Source organism: Saimiri boliviensis, chromosome 1 (assembly GCF_048565385.1).
Source record: "Saimiri boliviensis isolate mSaiBol1 chromosome 1, mSaiBol1.pri, whole genome shotgun sequence".
NCBI lineage: Eukaryota > Metazoa > Chordata > Mammalia > Primates > Cebidae > Saimiri > Saimiri boliviensis.
The window spans coordinates 233,644,911-233,663,186 of record NC_133449.1 but is presented as its reverse complement, the minus strand read 5'-3'; the positions used below and the strand labels follow the sequence as shown (position 1 = coordinate 233,663,186).

Genomic DNA, 18,276 nt, shown 5'->3' with positions numbered 1-18,276 from the left:
TTAGTCTGTTTAGCATCCCTTTTTTATAGATAGATATTTTTGCTGATATCTACTGTCCAAAGAAATAAACTCCCAGCCTGTCTCCTTCATGTTGAGTCAACATTCCAAGAAACAATCAACTTCTATAAGATAAAAACTTAAATTTTCACAATTATTAAATGTCTTAAGTATGTTTATTTCTGAGTTAAAGTTTTCATTGTTAAAGAGCCTGGAAGAATTTTTATAAAATATGCAACTCATCATCCAGGTAGAAATTTAAAAACTTGGAGCTTGGGGAATTTGCCTCTGAATTGACACAGTAGGTAATATGTTTCTATCAGATTATGTTCATTCTGTCAAAAGAAGATAATTTCTGTTTATTGTTCTATAAGAATGAATTTAATGTCTTTAGGATGAGATAGAGTGTAGGTTTTTAAATTGCCCTCTGTCCCATTCTTCTTCATTAGAACCAATTAAATGAATAGAAAAAGGAAAAAGTCAGAAAAGAATATAGGCATGGTTCTCACAAGACAGGCCTTCTGTCTCTGGTAAAAAACTTGAGTTTTCTTTTAGCATATATGTTCTTGGTTTAGGATCTATAGGGTTTCATTATTTCTGTTATTTCTCTCAGTGACACATATAAATGAGAAAATCTTTCAAATCCAGTCTAAAATATTTTTGAAAGTTTTTGCCTCTTATTTTGCAAAAATATTAAAAGCTAAAGTTAAAAATTCAAAGTCGCACCTGTACTTTTATTCCTGTCATGTAAAAATTGTGGCCATGTGGTTTCCATGTTTGTTTTCTTGTATCTGTTTGTAAAATAACTGACGAACATGGAAAAATAATTTGTTAAAGTCTTGAGATTGTGATTTTTTATTTTCTTGAAATTTCAAAAAGTATTTTTACAATAAATGAAACTGAAAAAGAAAATTTTAAAGTAGATCATATAAAATGTATTGGTTTGAAACTTACTACTTTAAATGTAGAGTAATATTCCTAATTCAATTAATTTTATTTATGGAGAGTAAAAAGAACATTTAATCACAGTCTGAAATTTTGTGTTGGGTACTTAATCTGTTCAGAGTATTAAATATTTGAATATTTGGGAGATTTAAAATAGTATTTGTTCTTAAGTTTAATAAAGGTTTTCTGAGGAAATTATTACATTTGATTATTTACAGTGTATTAGAAATAGAAAACAAGCTCCACCTAGGAACTTACTGTAGTTTAGCTTTTCATATTCATACTTCTTACCTCTCTCTCCTTCTCTCTCTCTTTCTCTCTCTCCCTCCCCCTTTCCACCTCCCCTTCTCTCTTATTACTTGCGGTGTGTTTTGCATATTTTCTGGTAGATTAATTCCAGGTGACTTTGATCACAGTGTGATATTTTCTGCATAGTTTTGTTTACATTTCATAGGTAGAAGGACCCCTACCAACCTAAAACCTTTTCCTTGGAATTCCTTCTTAAAAATCCTAAGTTTCATTGTCCAACACCCACCTATGAGTGAGAACATGTGGTGTTTGATTTTCTGTTCTTGTGTCAGTTTGCTGAGCATGGTGGTTTCCAGGTTCATCCATGTCCCTACAAAGGACACGAACTCATCATTTTTTACAGCTGCATAGTATTCCATGGTGTATATGTGCCACATTTTCCCTGTGCAGTCTATCAGCATTGCACACTGGGGTCTGTTGAGGGGAAGTAGGGGAGGGACAGCAGGAGGTGGGGAGTTGGGGAGAGATAGCATGGGGAGAAATGCCAGACATAGGTGATGGGGAGGAAGGCAGCATATCACACTTCCATGTGTGTACCTATGCAACAATCTTGCATTTTCTTCACAGGTACCCCAAAACCTAAAATGCAATAAAAAATAAATAATAAAAATTTTTTAAAAAATCCTAAGTTTCCATCTTTACCACCAGAAACAAAAGTTTGCCTTATATGTGTGTATATAAATATGTGTGTATATTATGTATGTTTGTGTGTGTGTGTGTGTGTGTGTGTGTGTGTGTGTATATATATATATATATATTTTTTTTTTTTTTTTTTTCTGAGACGGAGTCTCATTCTGTCTGGCCCAGGCTGGAATGCAGTGGTGTAGTCTTGGTCCACTGAAGCCTCTGCCTCCCAGGTTCAAGCGATTCTCCTGTCTCAGCCTCCCAAGTAGCTAAGACTGCAGGTGTGTGCCACCACACTTGGCTAATTTTGTATTTTTATTAGAGATAGGGTTTCACCGTATTGGCCAGGCTGGTCTCAAATTCCTGACTTCTGGTTATCCACCCACCTTGGCCTCCCAAAGTGCTGGGATTACAGGCATAAGTCACCGCTATGCCTTATATTTTTAACTAGTAACCTGAGTAGTCAGTGGTAGAATTAGACTGGAAAGAATTTGAGTATGTTCAGAGAAAGCATTCTTTTAGACTAATATGCTCAGAGTTTGTTCCTTTGAGTTGTGTATTACTCTTTGTGCTTCTGAGCTGAAGTTAAACAAACTGTATTCTGTAATATCAGGCTATAAAGATGTTTGATCTACCGATGCAACAATCTTGCATGTTATTCACATGTACCCCAAAACCTAAAATGCAATTTAAAAAAAGATGTTTGATCATTTCCTCTTCAAAAAAACTTGTTTATAAAGTCGTAGTTAGGTCCACTTATAGGATTTTTGGACTTTGGATATGATAGTGCCTAGTGATCATATGAAAAATACTAATTTGGAAGCAAAACAAAACAAAAATTCATCTGTAATATCTGTGAACTTTGACTTTTTCTTGGGGATACTTACATTGTACCCTGTTCCCTTGTATAGTCTCTGGTCTTCATTGTAAAGGGAGAGAATTAGGAAAAGTGAGACCAGTGATTTTCACAGTTATACACATTTGGCTTAACTTTTTTTATTATTATTATTATTTTAGAGAAAGGGTCTCACTGTTGCCCAGACTAGAATGCAGTAGCACAATCATAGCTCACTCAAATTTTTTGTGGAGATGGTGTCTTGTTTTGTTGCCCGGTGTGGTCTCAGACTGCTGGCCTCAAGGAATCCTCCTGCCTTGGCCTCTCAAAGTTCTAGAATTACAGCCCTGAGCCACTATACATGGCCTGGCCTTAACTTTTAATGGTAATGACAACTATTGACTGAACACTTATGTGCCAGATACTATACTAGGCACTTAACTTACATTATTTGCTGACCTCACAAGGCCACATGAAGTAGAACGAAATCTTCTTTTCCAGGAAAATACAGAAAAATCATTATACTTTGTAGTATTGTATGATCATCTCTACTAGGAGCTCGCTTTCAATTTTAGGATTTCTAGAAAAAGAAATTCATTGAAGAACTAATGGGAAAAACGAGGGTAATCAGGACTAATGAGAGATTTTGGAAATCTGAAAAAATAAAAGAAATACTAACCAATAAAAAACAAAAGCAGGCTCAGTACAGTGACATAAATGATAGTGCTAAAAGAAACTCATAATGATCCCAATATATTAAACTTTAGTATGTTGTTTATTACCTTTGTTGTCCAATGTTTTTTCTTTGGTTTACAAATAATCGAAAAGGATTGCCAGGCGCGGTGGCTCACGCCTGTAATCCCAACACTTTGGGAGGACGAGGCGGGCAGATCAAGAGGTCAAGAGATCGAGACCATCCTGGCCAACATGATGAAACCCCGTCTGTACTAAAAGTACAAAAAATTAGCTGGGCGTGGTGGTGCGTGCCTGTGGTCCCATCTACTTGGAAGGCTGAGGCAGGAGAATTGCTTGAAACCGGAAAACAGAAGTTGTAGTAAGCCAGTATTGTGCCACTGCACTCCAGCCTGGCGAGAGAGCAAGACTCTGTCTCAAAAAAAAGAAAGCCGGGCGCAGTGGCTCAAGCCTGTAATCCCAGCACTTTGGGAGGCCGAGGCGGGCGGATCACAAGGTCAAGAGATCGAGACCATCCTGGTCAACATGGTGAAACCCCGTCTCTACTAAAAATACAAAAAATTAGCTGGGCATGGTGGCCCGTGCCTGTAATCCCAGCTACTCAGGAGGCTGAGGCAGGAGAATTGCCTGAACCCAGGGGGCGGAGGTTGCGGTGAGCCGAGATCGCACCATTGCACTCCAGCCTGGGTAACAAGAGCGAAACTCCGTCTCACAAAAAAAAAAAAAAAAAAAAAAAGAAACAAAGAAAAGGATTTAATCAAGTAAATTATACAACATAATCTCCATAAGAATAAATGTAAAGTAGACTCTTAAATATTCTAATGTAAGTCCCTAAAGGCTTTGATAAATCAATGTGCACATCAAATATCTGAGGAAAGTAATATTTATAAACTGTGAGGTTATTTAGCACATATACTTACTGCATGTTTAATGTTGAAACAAGGAAACACTAGAAGTATTTTTAAATTATTAGCTTCAAAAAACCAGTTTTTCTCCTGATTTTTATTGTGATTATGTGATCTTGCTTTGTGAATTAGAGAATGAGAAAAATGACATAAACTGAGATTGTTCAGTCATTCAACAAGTACCTGTTAAGCACCTACCCTATGCCTATGCCAAGCATTATTTGAAGTATTTTGGATATATCATTGAAAAGAAAATGAGTTCCCTGTCTTCATGGAGCTTACATTTTCACAGGGGAGATAGACAGTAAACATAACATATCTTAGAAAGTAAGAGCTGTGAAAAAAACAGGGCATTGGGAAGAGCAGGTGAGAGGGGCAATTAGGCTATAATTTTAAAGAGGGAGGTCAGGGTATGCCCTCATTGACATTTAAGCAAAGGCTTGGAGATGAGGGAGTTTAGTCAAGAGGACATCTGGCATAAGAACCCTCCAGGAGAAGAACAGTCAGTGCAAAAAGACCTCAAGATTACAGTGTACCTCAGAGAGTTGAGAAACAGCACAGAGACCAGTGTGGCTGTAGAGTAGGGTGCAAGGCAGAATATTAGACAGACAGGAGAGTAGACAGGTAGCAGGGATCCAGATTCCACAGGGCCTTGAAGGTCACTTTAAGGACTTGGGGTTTTATTCTCAAGTGAGATGAATGGCACTGTACAGTTTTCAGCAGAAAAATGACATGATCTTACTTGTGATTTGAAACAATTCATTGTGTTATTGTGTTGATAATTGGCTATAGGATAAAAAGGGCAGAAGCAGAGAGACTTATTTAAGAGACTACTGCAATAATCCAGCAAAAGATAATGGTGGTTCAGATGAGAGTGAATGCAGTGAAGAGAATGAGAAGTGGTTAAATTCAGGGTGATTTTGAAAGCAGAGTCCAAAGGATTTCCTGATAGTTTGGATGTGGGTATATGAGAAAGAGAGGGGTCAAAAATGACTACTGGGTTATTTGCATGAGCAACTGGAATGGATTGGAGTTGCCCTCAGTGGAGACCAGGAAGGCCAGAAGTGGATGGAGCTGGTTGGAGGGGTTGGGGGCAGATTAAAAGATTAGTTTTAAACATGTTAAATTTGAAATGTCAGACAGGTATTTGGATTGGTGCTGTAAACCTGTAAGTCACTGGCATGTAGATGATATTAAACATATGCCTATGAAACTGGACAAAAATTTCATGGTAATTAGGTATCAGTAAGCAGGAAGGTAGTCAAAAACTACCTATCACAATTTTGCCTTGTCCCAGGATTGCCAGTAGCCTAGTTCTTCTGACTCAAGCACCAAAACCAACTCTTAAGAGTTTTTTTGGTTAGGTTTAGTTTCACTGAGACAGGTTCTTGCTCTGTTGCCCAGGCTGGAGTGCAGTGGCATGATGGCCTTGACCTCCCAAGCTCAAGTGAAACTCCCAACTCAGTCTCCAAAGTATCTTGAACTACAGGTGCTCATCACCACACCTGGCTCATTTTTTACTTCGATTTTTATTTTTGTATAGACAGAATCTCACTGTGTTACCGGGGCTGGTGTTCAACTCCTAGGCTTAACCAATCCTCCTGCCTTGGCCTCACAAAGTACTAGGATTACAGCCATGACATGAGGCACCTAGCCTCTTCTCAGTTTTTTGGCTAAGGCATTAATGTATCATATATAAGGAAAAGGCATTAATAATATTTCTTTACCTTTTATACATTTCATTATTTAAAGGGCAAGACAGCCAGGATTTGTGGCATGTGCCTTCAATCCCAGCTATTTTGTAGGCTAAGGTGGGAGGATCACTTGAGCCCAGGAATTCAAGTCCAGCCTGGGCATCCCACTCCTGTCTCTAACAAACATCAACAGCCAGGTGCAGCCTCCCAGCTATTTCGGAGGCTGAGGTGGGAGGATCACATGAGCCCAGAAATTCGAGTCCAGCCTTGGCATCCCACTTCTGTCTCTAAAAGTCATCAACAGCCAGGTGCAGTGGCTCACACCTGTAATCCCAGCTCTTTGGGAGGCTGAGGCAGATGGATCACTTGAGGAGTTTGAGACCAATCTGGCTAACATGATGAAACCCCGTCTCTACTAAAAATACAAAAATTAGCCAGGCATGGTGGTGTGCGCCTGTAGTCCCAGCTACTTGGGAGGCTGGACTCAATATGATAGTTGAAGACAAACAAAAATCAAATGATGAAAACAAAAAACTAGCTTATATTCCCCTGGGCACTGCGAAACAACATCTATACCAGTGGTTCCTGTACTTTGGGACACGTTGGAATTACCTGGACATCTCTTTAAAATACTCTTGTGTGGCTCCTACTGCCATACATTTTGATTTATTTGGTATCAGATGAGCTTTGGCATCACAGCTCTCCAGGTGGACCTAATGTGCAGCAAAGTTTGAGAACTACCAAGATGTACACTTTTTTTCCTAGTGGAACTACCAGTAATAGCCACAGTATTCACAGTCCCAAAATTCTTTTTATTATTTGCTGATGCCAAAAACAGAAGAAGCATTGTTAAGGGAAGATCCTCAAGGCAAAGTGGAGCAAATGAGCCCTCTCTAAATCATACAAATAAGTCACAATCATAATTTGTTTTAGATTCATGACTACTGTTCACCTGACCACTTATTTGTAGCATACAGGAACCCCAAATAGGAGGCAACTATGATGTCATGGAGTCTGCATCAGAGTTGAAATAAGAAGGCTTGCATTCAAATCCCAATTCTTCTACTTACTAACAGTTATGATGGGCAATCCATTTAATCTTGCTTAAGTTCTCATTTTTTTCTCCCTCATATGAGAATAACCAGATTTGTTTTGCATGGTTATAAAATATCTTTAAAAGCTAATGTATGTGAAGGTAAACTATAAAGAAGTATATAAAGATATTCAAGAATTATTATTTGAAAGGATTTTTTAAACCTTAGAGGTGACTTATTTTCTAGGTAATATTTTTCTATATTTTTTCATTGCCTAAAAATGGAGATCTGCATACAGTAGATAATAAATACACTTGAGCTTAACATGTGTAGTAGAGGAAGTATTATTCTGTATTTCTAAACCATGTTTTAATCTGGGGGGAAACTTAAGTTTTTGACTGATACTTGGGTTCCAACACGTGTGTGGCCACTTATGAGCAAATTTGTGCCAACAGACATGTTCTAAGTCTCAGTTTGTTATCTTTTTGTATGGAGAATAATATCTATCTTTCAAGGCTATTATGGCCCTCACATGTAGTGCCCCTAAGCATAGTAGCTAGAACAGACCATACAGAAAATGCTAATTCCTTTCTTCCTTCCAAGAATATCATAATCTTTTGATAGTACAGATGACCCTTGAACACCACAGGTGCTAGGGACCCTGCCCATGCACAATCAAAAATTCACATACAAGTTTTGACTCAAGAACATAACTACTTATAGCCTATTGTTAACCGGAAGCCTTACTAATAAGATATACAGTTGATTAATACATATTTTGTATGTTATGTGTATTCTGTACTCTATTTTTACCAGAAAGCCAGAGAAAGGAAAATGTTATTAAGAAAATCATAAAGGAGACAATATATTTACTATTCACTAAGTGGAAGTGGATCGTAAAGATCTTCATCTTCATTGTCTTCACACTGAATAAACTAAGGAGAAGAAAGCACTGGGATTGATCTTGCTGTCAAGGGTGACAGAGGCAGAAGAAATTCAAATATAAGTGGATCCTCTCTGTTCAAGCCTGTGTTGCCTAAGAGTCAACTGTAATTTTTAAAATCCGAGTAATAATTTTTAGTAGCTAAAAATTCTTAACGGTCATTTAAATTTTTGTTTTGCTGATTTCTATATCATTTGATGTTTTAAAAACATTTTTTGTTGACGCATAATGGATGTACATGGTGTCCCCCGCCCCTCCCTCCAACAGATGTTTTTTTTTTTTTTTTTTTGGAGACGATTCTCGCTCTGTTGCCCAGGCTGGAGGGCAGTGGTACCATCTTGGCTCACTGCAACCTCCACTTCCCAGGTTCAAGTAACTCTCCTGCCTCAGCCTCCTGAATAGCTGGGACTACAGGCACACGCCACCATGCCCAGCTAATTTTTTATATTAGTGGAGACGGAGTTTCACCATGTTGCCTAGGCTGGTCTCCATCTCCTGAGCTCAGGCATTCCACCTGCCTTGGCTTCTGAAAGTGCTAGGATTACAGGCGTGAGCCACTGCATCCAGCCACAGATGGTTTTAAAAGCAGTGTTTATCTTTATGTTTTTTCAGATAAGTTTATACCATGGATGGCACAAAGGAGAAGAATGATGGTTACAAAGATGATCTTCTGCTTAGGATGGGACTTAATGATAATAAAGCAGGAATGGAAGGATTAGATAAAGAGAAAATTAACAAAATTATAATGGAAGCCACAAAGGTATGTTTCTTTTTTCTTTTGATATGTGTAATTTAATGACCTTTTAACTTTCTGTTTCAAAGAAAATCATTTGAATATCATTTTTATTTAAAATTTTAATATTTATTATTTTTAAACTACAAAAGGTTATGAAATAATCTCCCTTCTATTCTGTTGCTCTTGCCATCCAGCTTTCTATTTTACCTGCATATAACGCGCATATAAAAGCAAAAAAAGTACATGTTCCTCTTCACTTTTCTTTTTTTTCTTTTAACCCCAATGAGAGAAATTGTTTTGGTGTTTGGATTTTTTTTCAGTTAATATAACTCACAGGTCTTTCTCTACAAGTAATTAAAGATCTTCATTCTTTTTATGCCAGAGTGTGTGGATATAATGTAATTTATTGAACCAGTCCAAAAGTTAATAAACATGTCATTTGTAGTCTTTTATTTTTACTAGTGAAGTAGTGAATAACCTTGTACTTTATAACTTTCTATATGTGCAAGTGTAACTGTAGAAGAGATTCCAAAAGTGGATTTGTTCCAACAACTACACATAGCACAAAAGAATATATGCATGTGTGATTTTTATGAATTGCCAAATTACCCTCCGTGGTGTTTCTGTCAATTCACACTTCCACGACAAATCTGTGAGAGTATGTATTACCATACTGAAACTGTGCCAACACTGTGTATTACTAAACATTTGTATTCGTCAATCTGAGGTAATATAGTATGGCATTATTTTGCACTCCTCTTATGAAAAATGATATTGCATATCTTTTCTTTTCTTTTTTTTTTTTTTTTTTTGAGACTGGATCTCACTCTTCCACCCAGGCTGGAGTGTAGTAGCACAATAATAGCTCATTACAGCCTCACCCTCTCCGGCTCAAGTGATCCTCCCACCTCAGCCTCTGAAGAGTTAAGACAATAGGCACATGCCACCAAGCCTGGCTGTTTATTATTTAGTAGAGATGAGGTCTCACTGTGTTGCCTAGGCTAGTCTTGAACTCCTGGCCTCAAGCAGTCCTTCTACCTTAGCCTCCCAAAGTGCTGGGATTATAGACATGAACCACTGTGCCTGGCTGCTCTTTTGATATCCTGAAAATTATTTGTATTTCCTTTTTTACGAACTCTGATTATATGTTCTGTACACATTTGCATATTCAATAATTAGTTATCTTTTGACTTTGCTTATGGTAGTGTCTCCTTTGCAGAAATTTTTTGTTTGCTTCATTTTATGTAGTTGAATGTCAACTACATACGGCTTTCTTCAAGGGCATAAACGAATTCTTTAAATTCTTTAATTTTTTTTACCACTTTTTTGTTTTATTTATATATTATAGAATATATATGTATTAATGTATTATCAATGTATATCAATATTAATATACATTAATATATAAATAATATATAATGTATATTGGCATGTTATATATGTTATGTGTATCAGTAAACATAATACATGTATTAATATGCATGTAGAAAGATGCAAACTGTAAGATTCTTAGGAAATGCATGCTGATGTCCACATCATCTTACTTTCAAATGGTTTAGCCAAAAGGAGGGCAAAGTGTGTGTGTGTGTGTGTGTGTGTGTGTGTGTGTGTGTATGTGTGTACGTGTACACTCTTGCACACATACATACACAGAAGTTGGGGAAGAAATCAAATGTAGAAGGATATTAATTGATGAATCTAGGTAAGGATATATAGATGTTCATTGTACAATTTTTTCAACTTTTGCAGATTTGAAAATTCCAAGATAAAAAGTTAAGGAATTATCGTTAATTTTGTTTGCTATGAAAATGTTTCTATGATGAAATGGGAAAATTGCCTTATTTTTAAAAATGCATACTGAAATCCTCTGTGGAACAGCTAAATATCTTGATATCTATAATTTCTTATCTCTGTGGAGCAGCTAAATATCTTGATATCTAAAATATTTCACTTGTAATGAAGCATATACACTACAATGTTAATAGTTGTTAAATTTAAGTAATAGTTTTATTTGTGTTTATTCACGTTTTTTCTGTGTTTGAGAGTTTTTTGATATTCTCATCATAAAAATGTTCAAAAAAAGAAAAAGAATAAACCTATGGATCTAGTTTTTAGGTCAAGAAATATATTATGTAGGTTATCCTAGATGTCCCTATCTGATCCTCCCTTTCTATACTCTGTCCAGTACAGTTTATTGAACAGTCCATTATTTTCCTACTGATCTGCTGTGCTTTCTCTTCTGTTCCACTGAATCATTTGCCTATCTTTGTATGTATACATGTTCTTTATTGTCTTACTTTATAATAAGTCTTGATATCTGCTAATACAATTTCTTTTTTTTACACTTTGTTCTTTTTTAAAGAATATCTTGAGTATTCTTAAAGCTTTGCTTTCACATAAATTTTATGTGATATGTGTTAAAAATATATAGGCACATATATGATCGATATAGATTACATGACTGGTATATAAGCATATATAGAATAATACATATTCCTCTAGTGTATAGTGAGCTTATCATAAATGGTATCTTGTTTAAATTGCAATTTTCTAAGTGTTACTATTCCATGGCAATGCAATTTACTTTTTTAAAGCTCTTACCAGAAAATTTAAAATATACAAAAAACTGTAGAGAATAGTAAAGTAAATCCCTATATAATCATCACCTACCATCAACAATTACCAACATTTTTGCATATATAGTTTTATCTGTCTTACCCTTCCCCTACTGACTATTGGAGCGGGCAGTAGAGTATTTTAAAATAAATCCTAATAAATTGGACATGTTTCTAGAACTTTACAATTTTTCAAAATGGACTCAAGAAGATACAGAGAATCTAAATAGACCTACAGTAAGGAAATAAATTAGTAATTAAAAATCTTCCCATCAAAGAAAAAAGACCAGGTCATGTTGGCTTCTATGGTGAATTTTATCAAATATTTAAAGAAGAAATTATACTAATATTCCAGAAGCTCTACTAGAAAATAGAAAAGAATGGAACACTTTCCAACTCCTGTGACGCCAGTATAACCCTGATACCAAAGCCATTATGAATGCAAAAGTCCTCAAAAAATATTAGAGGACTGATTCCAATAATATATCAAGAAGATTAAGTACCATGACCAAGTGGGATTTATTTTAGTAAAGCAAGATTGGTTTAAGATCTAAAAATTGGCCAAGCTCATGCCTGTAATCCCAGCACTATGAGAGGCTGAGGCGGGTGGATCAACTGAGGTCAGGAGTTCAAGACCATCCTGACCAATATGTGAAACCCCATCTCTACTAAAAATACAAAAATTAGCAGGGCATGGTGGTGTACGTCTGTAGTCCCAGCTACTCCCAGCTACTCGTGAAGCTGAGACAGGAGAATTGCTTGAACCCAGGAGGCGGAGGTTGCAGTGAGCCGAAATCATGCCACTGCACTCCAGCCTGGATGACAAAGCAAGACTCTGTCTCAAAAAAAAAAAAAAAAAAAACACACAATCTAAAAATCGATTAATATAATACACCATATTAAAATAAAGGGCAAAACCTACACGATCATCTCAGTAGACTCAAAACAAGCATAGTTGATTAAAATCCCACCACCATTCATGCTAAAAACTCTTAACAGACTTGAAGTAGAAAGGTACTTCCTCAATCTAGTAAAGGGCATCTATCAAAAAACCTATAGTGAACATCATACTTTATGGTAGAAAGCTGAACACTTTCTCCCTAAAATTAGGAACAAAGCAAGAATGTCTACTCTCATCTGTTCTATTCAACATAGTCCTAACGTTTCTAACCAGTGCAGTCAGGCAATACAAATAAATAAAAGGGCCAGGTGCAGTGACTCATACCTGTAATCCCCCAGCACTTTGGTAGGCCAAGGTAGTAGGGTCACTTGAGCCCAGGAGGTTGAGACTAGCTTGGGCAACATAGTGAGATCCCATCTCTTAAAAACAAAGCAAAACAAAACAAAACCCTCACACCATACACAAAATTAACTCAGAATAGACTTAAAGAGCCCAAACAATACAACTTTTAGAAGAAAATGTGAGAAAGCCTCTGAGAACTTCAGTTAGGCAGAAATTTCTTAGATACGATACCAAAAACACAGTCAATAAAAGAAAAAGTTGAATTAGTCCTCATTAGAATTTAAAATGTTTATACTTCAAAAGACAGCAATAAAAATAAAAAGATAGGTCAGGTGTGGTGGCTCACGCATATAATCACAGGGCTTTGGAAAGCTGAGGTGGGTGGATTGGAAGTTTGAGATCAGCCTGAGCAAGATAGCGAGACCCCCATCTCTTTAAAAAAAAAAAAAAAAAAGAAAGAAAGAAAAAGAAAAAGAAAAAGATGAGCAACATACCTTGGATAAAGTATTTGTAAAAAACATATCTGATAAAAGACTTACATCCAGAATATACAGAAAATGTCTATAACGCAGTAAAGCAAGCAACAAATCAAAAAAATGTTCAAAAGATGTGAATAGACATTTCAGTAAAGATGATATACAAATGGCTCTAGGCACATGAAAAGGTGGTCAGTATCTGCTGGGCATGGTGACTCATGCCTGTAATCCCAGCATTTTGGGAGGCCAAGGTGGGTGGATCACAAGGTCAGGAGATTGAGACTATCCTGGCTCTACTGAAAATACAAAAAATTAGCCAGCATAGTGGCACGCACCTGTAGTCCTAGCTACTTGGGAGGCTGAAGCAGGAGAATCGCTTGAACCAGGGAGGCAGAGGTTGCAGTGAGCCAACATTGTGACACTGCCCTCCAGCCTGGGCAACAGGCGAGACTCCGTAAAAGAAAAGAAAAAGAAAAAAGATGGTCAGTATCATTAGTCATGAGGGAAATACAAATTTAAAAACCACAAAAACATGTCATTCGTGCTACTGTTGCTTAGAATGGCTATAATAAATAAGATAGTCACAAATGTTGGCAAGGATGTGGAGAAATCGAAACCCTCCTACATTGCTGATGAGATTATAAAATGGTTCAGCTACTTTGGAAAATAGACCGCCATTTCCTCAAAAGATTGCATATAGAGGTACCATATGACACAGAAACCTCACTCTTAGGTACATACCTGAGAGAAATGACAACATATATCCATGCAAAAACTTGTGTACAAATGTTTATGATAGCATTTTTCACTGTAGCCAAAAAGTAAAAATAAGCTAAATGTCTATCAGCCAGATATATGGATAGACACTATGTTCAGTGATGGAATAGTGAGCAATTTTTTGAATTATTTTCTACATTTTCTTTAATGACTTAACATTAAATATTTGAAAATACTTTCTAAGGAGTAAATTCTTTTTCTTTTTTTGAGATGAAGTCTTGCTCTGTCACCAGGCTGAAGTACAGTGGTGTGATCTCGGCTCACTGCAACTTCTGCCTCCTGGGTTCAAGTGATTCTCCTGCTTCAGCCTCCCAAGTAGCTAGGACTACAGGTGCATGCCACCATACTAGCTAATTTTTTGTATTTTTAGTAGAGACGGGGTTTTACAGTGTTACCCAGGATGATCTTGATCTCTTGATGTTGTGATCCACCCGCCTTGGCCTCCCAAAGAGCTGGTATTACAGGTGTGAGCCACTGTGCCCAGCCTCTAAGGAGTAATTTTTAATGCAGCAGGTAACTGATGATCCAACCCACTAAGGCCTTTGTTATGCCCTGTGGATCCTAACTAGGATATACTGTTCTTTTCTGAATGCAAATGCGTGTTCATCTCAGAGAGCTTGTACTGTGCTAAGTACTGCCTCACAATAATCCTATGATTTAGTTAATTACTAATGAATTCATCTTATGAATAAAGAAAGAGATGTAGAAAGATTAAATAATTTTAGGGTCACCTAGCTCGTAAGTAGTAGAGCTAAGTTTTACATTTAATCTTCTGGTTCCCAAGTTTGTGCTCTTAGCCACCAGGTTATACTACAGTGATGCTTTCCTTCAGACATTTTTCATATGCTTTGTTTCATTTTCCTCCGTAGGGGTCCAAATTTTATGGAAATGAGCTCAAGAAAGAAAAGCAAGTCAACCAACGAATTGAAAATATGATGCAACAAAAAGCTCAAATCACCAGCCAACAGCTAAGAAAAGCACAATTACAGGTATTAATTAAATTGTTAAATAGAGCAGAAGCTGGTAGAATAGTAATTGACAGTTAAAATGCATTATCAAGTCATAACTGAAAACAAGATGAAATATAAATCTTCATTATATTGTAAAGCATATTTATTCAGCAAATGAATATACTGTGCTGAGTGTTGCTCTATTCACTTACATGAAGACTCCACACCTAGACATTGTTAGTTCTGTTATACAGAAGAGTAAATGAAATTTTAATTAGGTCAAGTAACCTGCCCAGGTTGATAGGACAGGTAGTTGGCAGTTTAGGATTTAATCCAAAGCCTATGTTCTTTTTATTATATATGTACTTGGCAGCTAGAAAAGACCACAGGATAAATGTAGCATGTCTTCTGCAATGCTGATTTTGCAAAAAATATTTGAGGAATATGTTAATTAAATTGGAGAGTAACTTAAAACATAATCAGGTTATAGTAAAATAAAAAGTCACACTATAGATTAGAATGCCAAACATACATGAACTTTTAAGACAAAACACAAGACTTCTAAAACCTTGGAGGCTTTTTGCCTTCTCCAGGATCTTCAGGAAGTAAATACTCAAAGTTTCCTCTTATGTTAAAAGTTATTTCAGGAGAAAAAAAAAAGAAAAAGTTATTTCAGGAGAAAAGTTTGGGAAGATCCAACTTGCCAGGGCACTGTGTGGTAGGTTGACAACTCAAAGCAGTCAAAGCAGTCAAATTTCTGCTAGCAATACAAGTCATGGCAAGAGGAGTTTACTCTTTATCAGAATCTGATCCAATGTTAACAAAGCTCTAGTCTGTAAGGTAACAATAAAATTGTATTAACCTAATATAATACAAAATCATTCTCTTGTGATAAAGAGTTCAGAGACCATAAATTTTATGTTTTCTTTACCAGACTATAATGTGTCATTTTTGATCATATGCCTTCTCAGAACACAAGATAATTTTTAAGTGGTCTTTTATTATGATGAAAGATGATTTATTTGTTATATCATTTTTAATGCTTCACAGCATTCCACTGTATGGAGATACCATAATTTGTTTACCATATCCCACCTTGATTTCAATTTTTTGTTTCATAAGCAACCCTGTGATTATCATGCTTTTTTGTTTTTGTTTTTGTTTTTGTTTTGTTTTGTTTTGTTTTGAGACGGAGTCTTGCTCTGTCACCAGGCTGGAGTGCAGTGGCACAATCTCGGCTCACCGCAACCTCCGCCTCCCGGGTTCAAATGATTCTTCCGCCTCAGCCTCCCGAGTAGCTGGGACTACAGGTGCGTGCCACCACCCCTGACTAATTTTTGTATTTTTAGTAGAGACAGGGTTTCACCGTGTTTACCAGGATGGTCTCAGTCTCTTGACCTTGTGATCCGCCTGCCTTGGTCTCCCAAAGTGCTGGGATTACAGGCATGAGCCACCGCCCCCAGCCTGTCATTCTTCTCTTTGCACTCTAGTGCTGTTATTTTGACCAAAGATGCTGTCATTTTACATTTTCTGCCTGAGAGTATTGATTTCCTCTTACAGTTGTAAGCCATTAATATTTCCTTATTGTGAAAATTTCCTCTTTTATTTTGTTTGTTAGTATATAGCCTAAGTTGCTAGCACAAGAGAGCAAAAATGTACTATTTTAAATAAGAGCTACTTTCTTTCCCACATAAGTAAGTAGTTCTAGCTGGTCAGTGACTCTGATCATCATTTAGAGACCGAGGTTCTTTAGATCATGTTGTTCCATCATCCTCCGGTGTTATCTTTACCTGAATAAACAAAACCGAATTATCTCCAATCCATATTTCATCTTCTGGTTAAGAAAGAAAGAAAGAGAAAAAATTGAAGGCAAGCACAGTAATTTGCTATTAAACAAGTGAAAAATAAGTTGCACACATTACTTCAACTCACATTCTTTGGCAAGAATTTAAGTTTCATGGCCACACCTAACTGCAAGAGAAGCTGTAACTTTAGCTGGGTGGCCATGTGCCCAGCTGAAAATCTGCTGCTATGGATGGAAGGAAGAATGGATTTTGGGGTTCAAGTGGCAATCTGAAGCAATATCCTTTCCCCACATTTCTAGGGGATTTATATCTATTTCTCTTGACTTATAAGGTCTTATATGTTAGATATTTTTTTCTTGCCATTTGTTATGAATATTTTTCCAATATATTATCTTTTAATTTTACAGTTTTTCTCATATAATTTTTAATGTTTATGTAATCAAATCCAGTGATTTTTTTTTTAAAAGACTGTATATCTATCTAGATTTCCCTTTCACTTCAAAATTTATTTTTTTAACTTTTAAGTTCAGGGGTACATGTGCATGTTTGTTATATAAGTAAACTGGTATCATGGAGGTTTGTTCTACAGATTATTTTGTCACCCAGGTATTAAGCCTGGTACCCATTAGTTATTTTTCCTGATTCTCTCCCTCCTTCCACCCTCCACCCTTCACCCTCCAGTAGACCCCAAGTGTGTGCTGTTCCCCTGTATGTGTCCATGTGGTTTCATGATTTAGCTCCCACTTATAAGCGAGAACATGCAGTATTTGGTTTCTGTTCCTTTGTTAGTTACTAGGGATAATGGACTCCAGCTCCATCATTGTTCCCTCAAAAGACATGATCTTATTTCCTTTTTATTGCCACGCAGTATTCCATGGTATATATGTACAACATTTTCTTTATCCAGTCTACCATTGATGAGCATTTACGTTGATTCCATGTCTTTGCTGTTGTGAATAGTGCTACAGTGAACACACACATGCATGTATAAAAAGACCTTATTTTTCAAAGCAGTTTTAGGTTCACAGCAAAATTGAGCAAAAGGTATGAAGATTTTCCATATACTCCTTTCTCCCCACAGGCATAGCCTCCCCTACTATCATCATCCCCCACCAGAAGGGGTACATTTGTTACAGTTGATGAACCTATGTTTACACATTATCACCCAAAGTTGATAGTTTACACTAGGGTTCAATATTGGTGGTGTACATTCCATGGGTTTAGACAAATGTACAGTGAGGTGCATCTGGCATTATAGTATCATACAGAGTAGTTTCACTGTCCCCCCAAGAAATACTCTGTGCTCCATCTATTCATCCCTCCCTCCCCGACTAACTCCTGGAAATCATTGACCTTTTTACTATCTCCATAGTTTTCCTTTTTCCAGAATGTCATATGTTAGAATCATACAGGATGTAGCCTTTTCAGACTAACAACTTCTACTTAGTAGTGTGCATTTACCTTTCCTTCATATCTTTTCATAGCTTGATAGTTCATTTATTTTCTGTGCTGAATGTTATTCATTTGTCTGGATGTACCACGGCCAATTTTATGTATTTATTTATTTTTGAGATGGAGTCTCTCTCGCTTTGTTGCCCAGGCTGGAGTGCAGTTGTGCGATTTTGGCTCACTGCAATCTCCACCTCCCAGGTTCAAGCTATTCTCCTGCCTCAGCCTCCTGAGTAGCTGGGATTA

General features: G+C 36.7%; 1 protein-coding gene across 2 annotated transcripts in view; it reads left to right on the top strand.

The window, feature by feature from the left end:
- The window catches only part of POLK (DNA polymerase kappa), a 96,626-nt gene that overhangs the window by 36,162 nt on the left and 42,188 nt on the right, over positions 1-18,276 (top strand). For both annotated transcript variants that reach the window (XM_003920842.3, XM_074384649.1), the window contains exons 2-3: positions 8,592-8,739; positions 14,696-14,815. In XM_003920842.3, coding sequence (XP_003920891.1) covers positions 8,605-8,739; positions 14,696-14,815 — 255 coding nt within the window. In that variant the 5' untranslated portion in view covers positions 8,592-8,604. The remainder of the gene's footprint in view (positions 1-8,591; positions 8,740-14,695; positions 14,816-18,276) is intronic.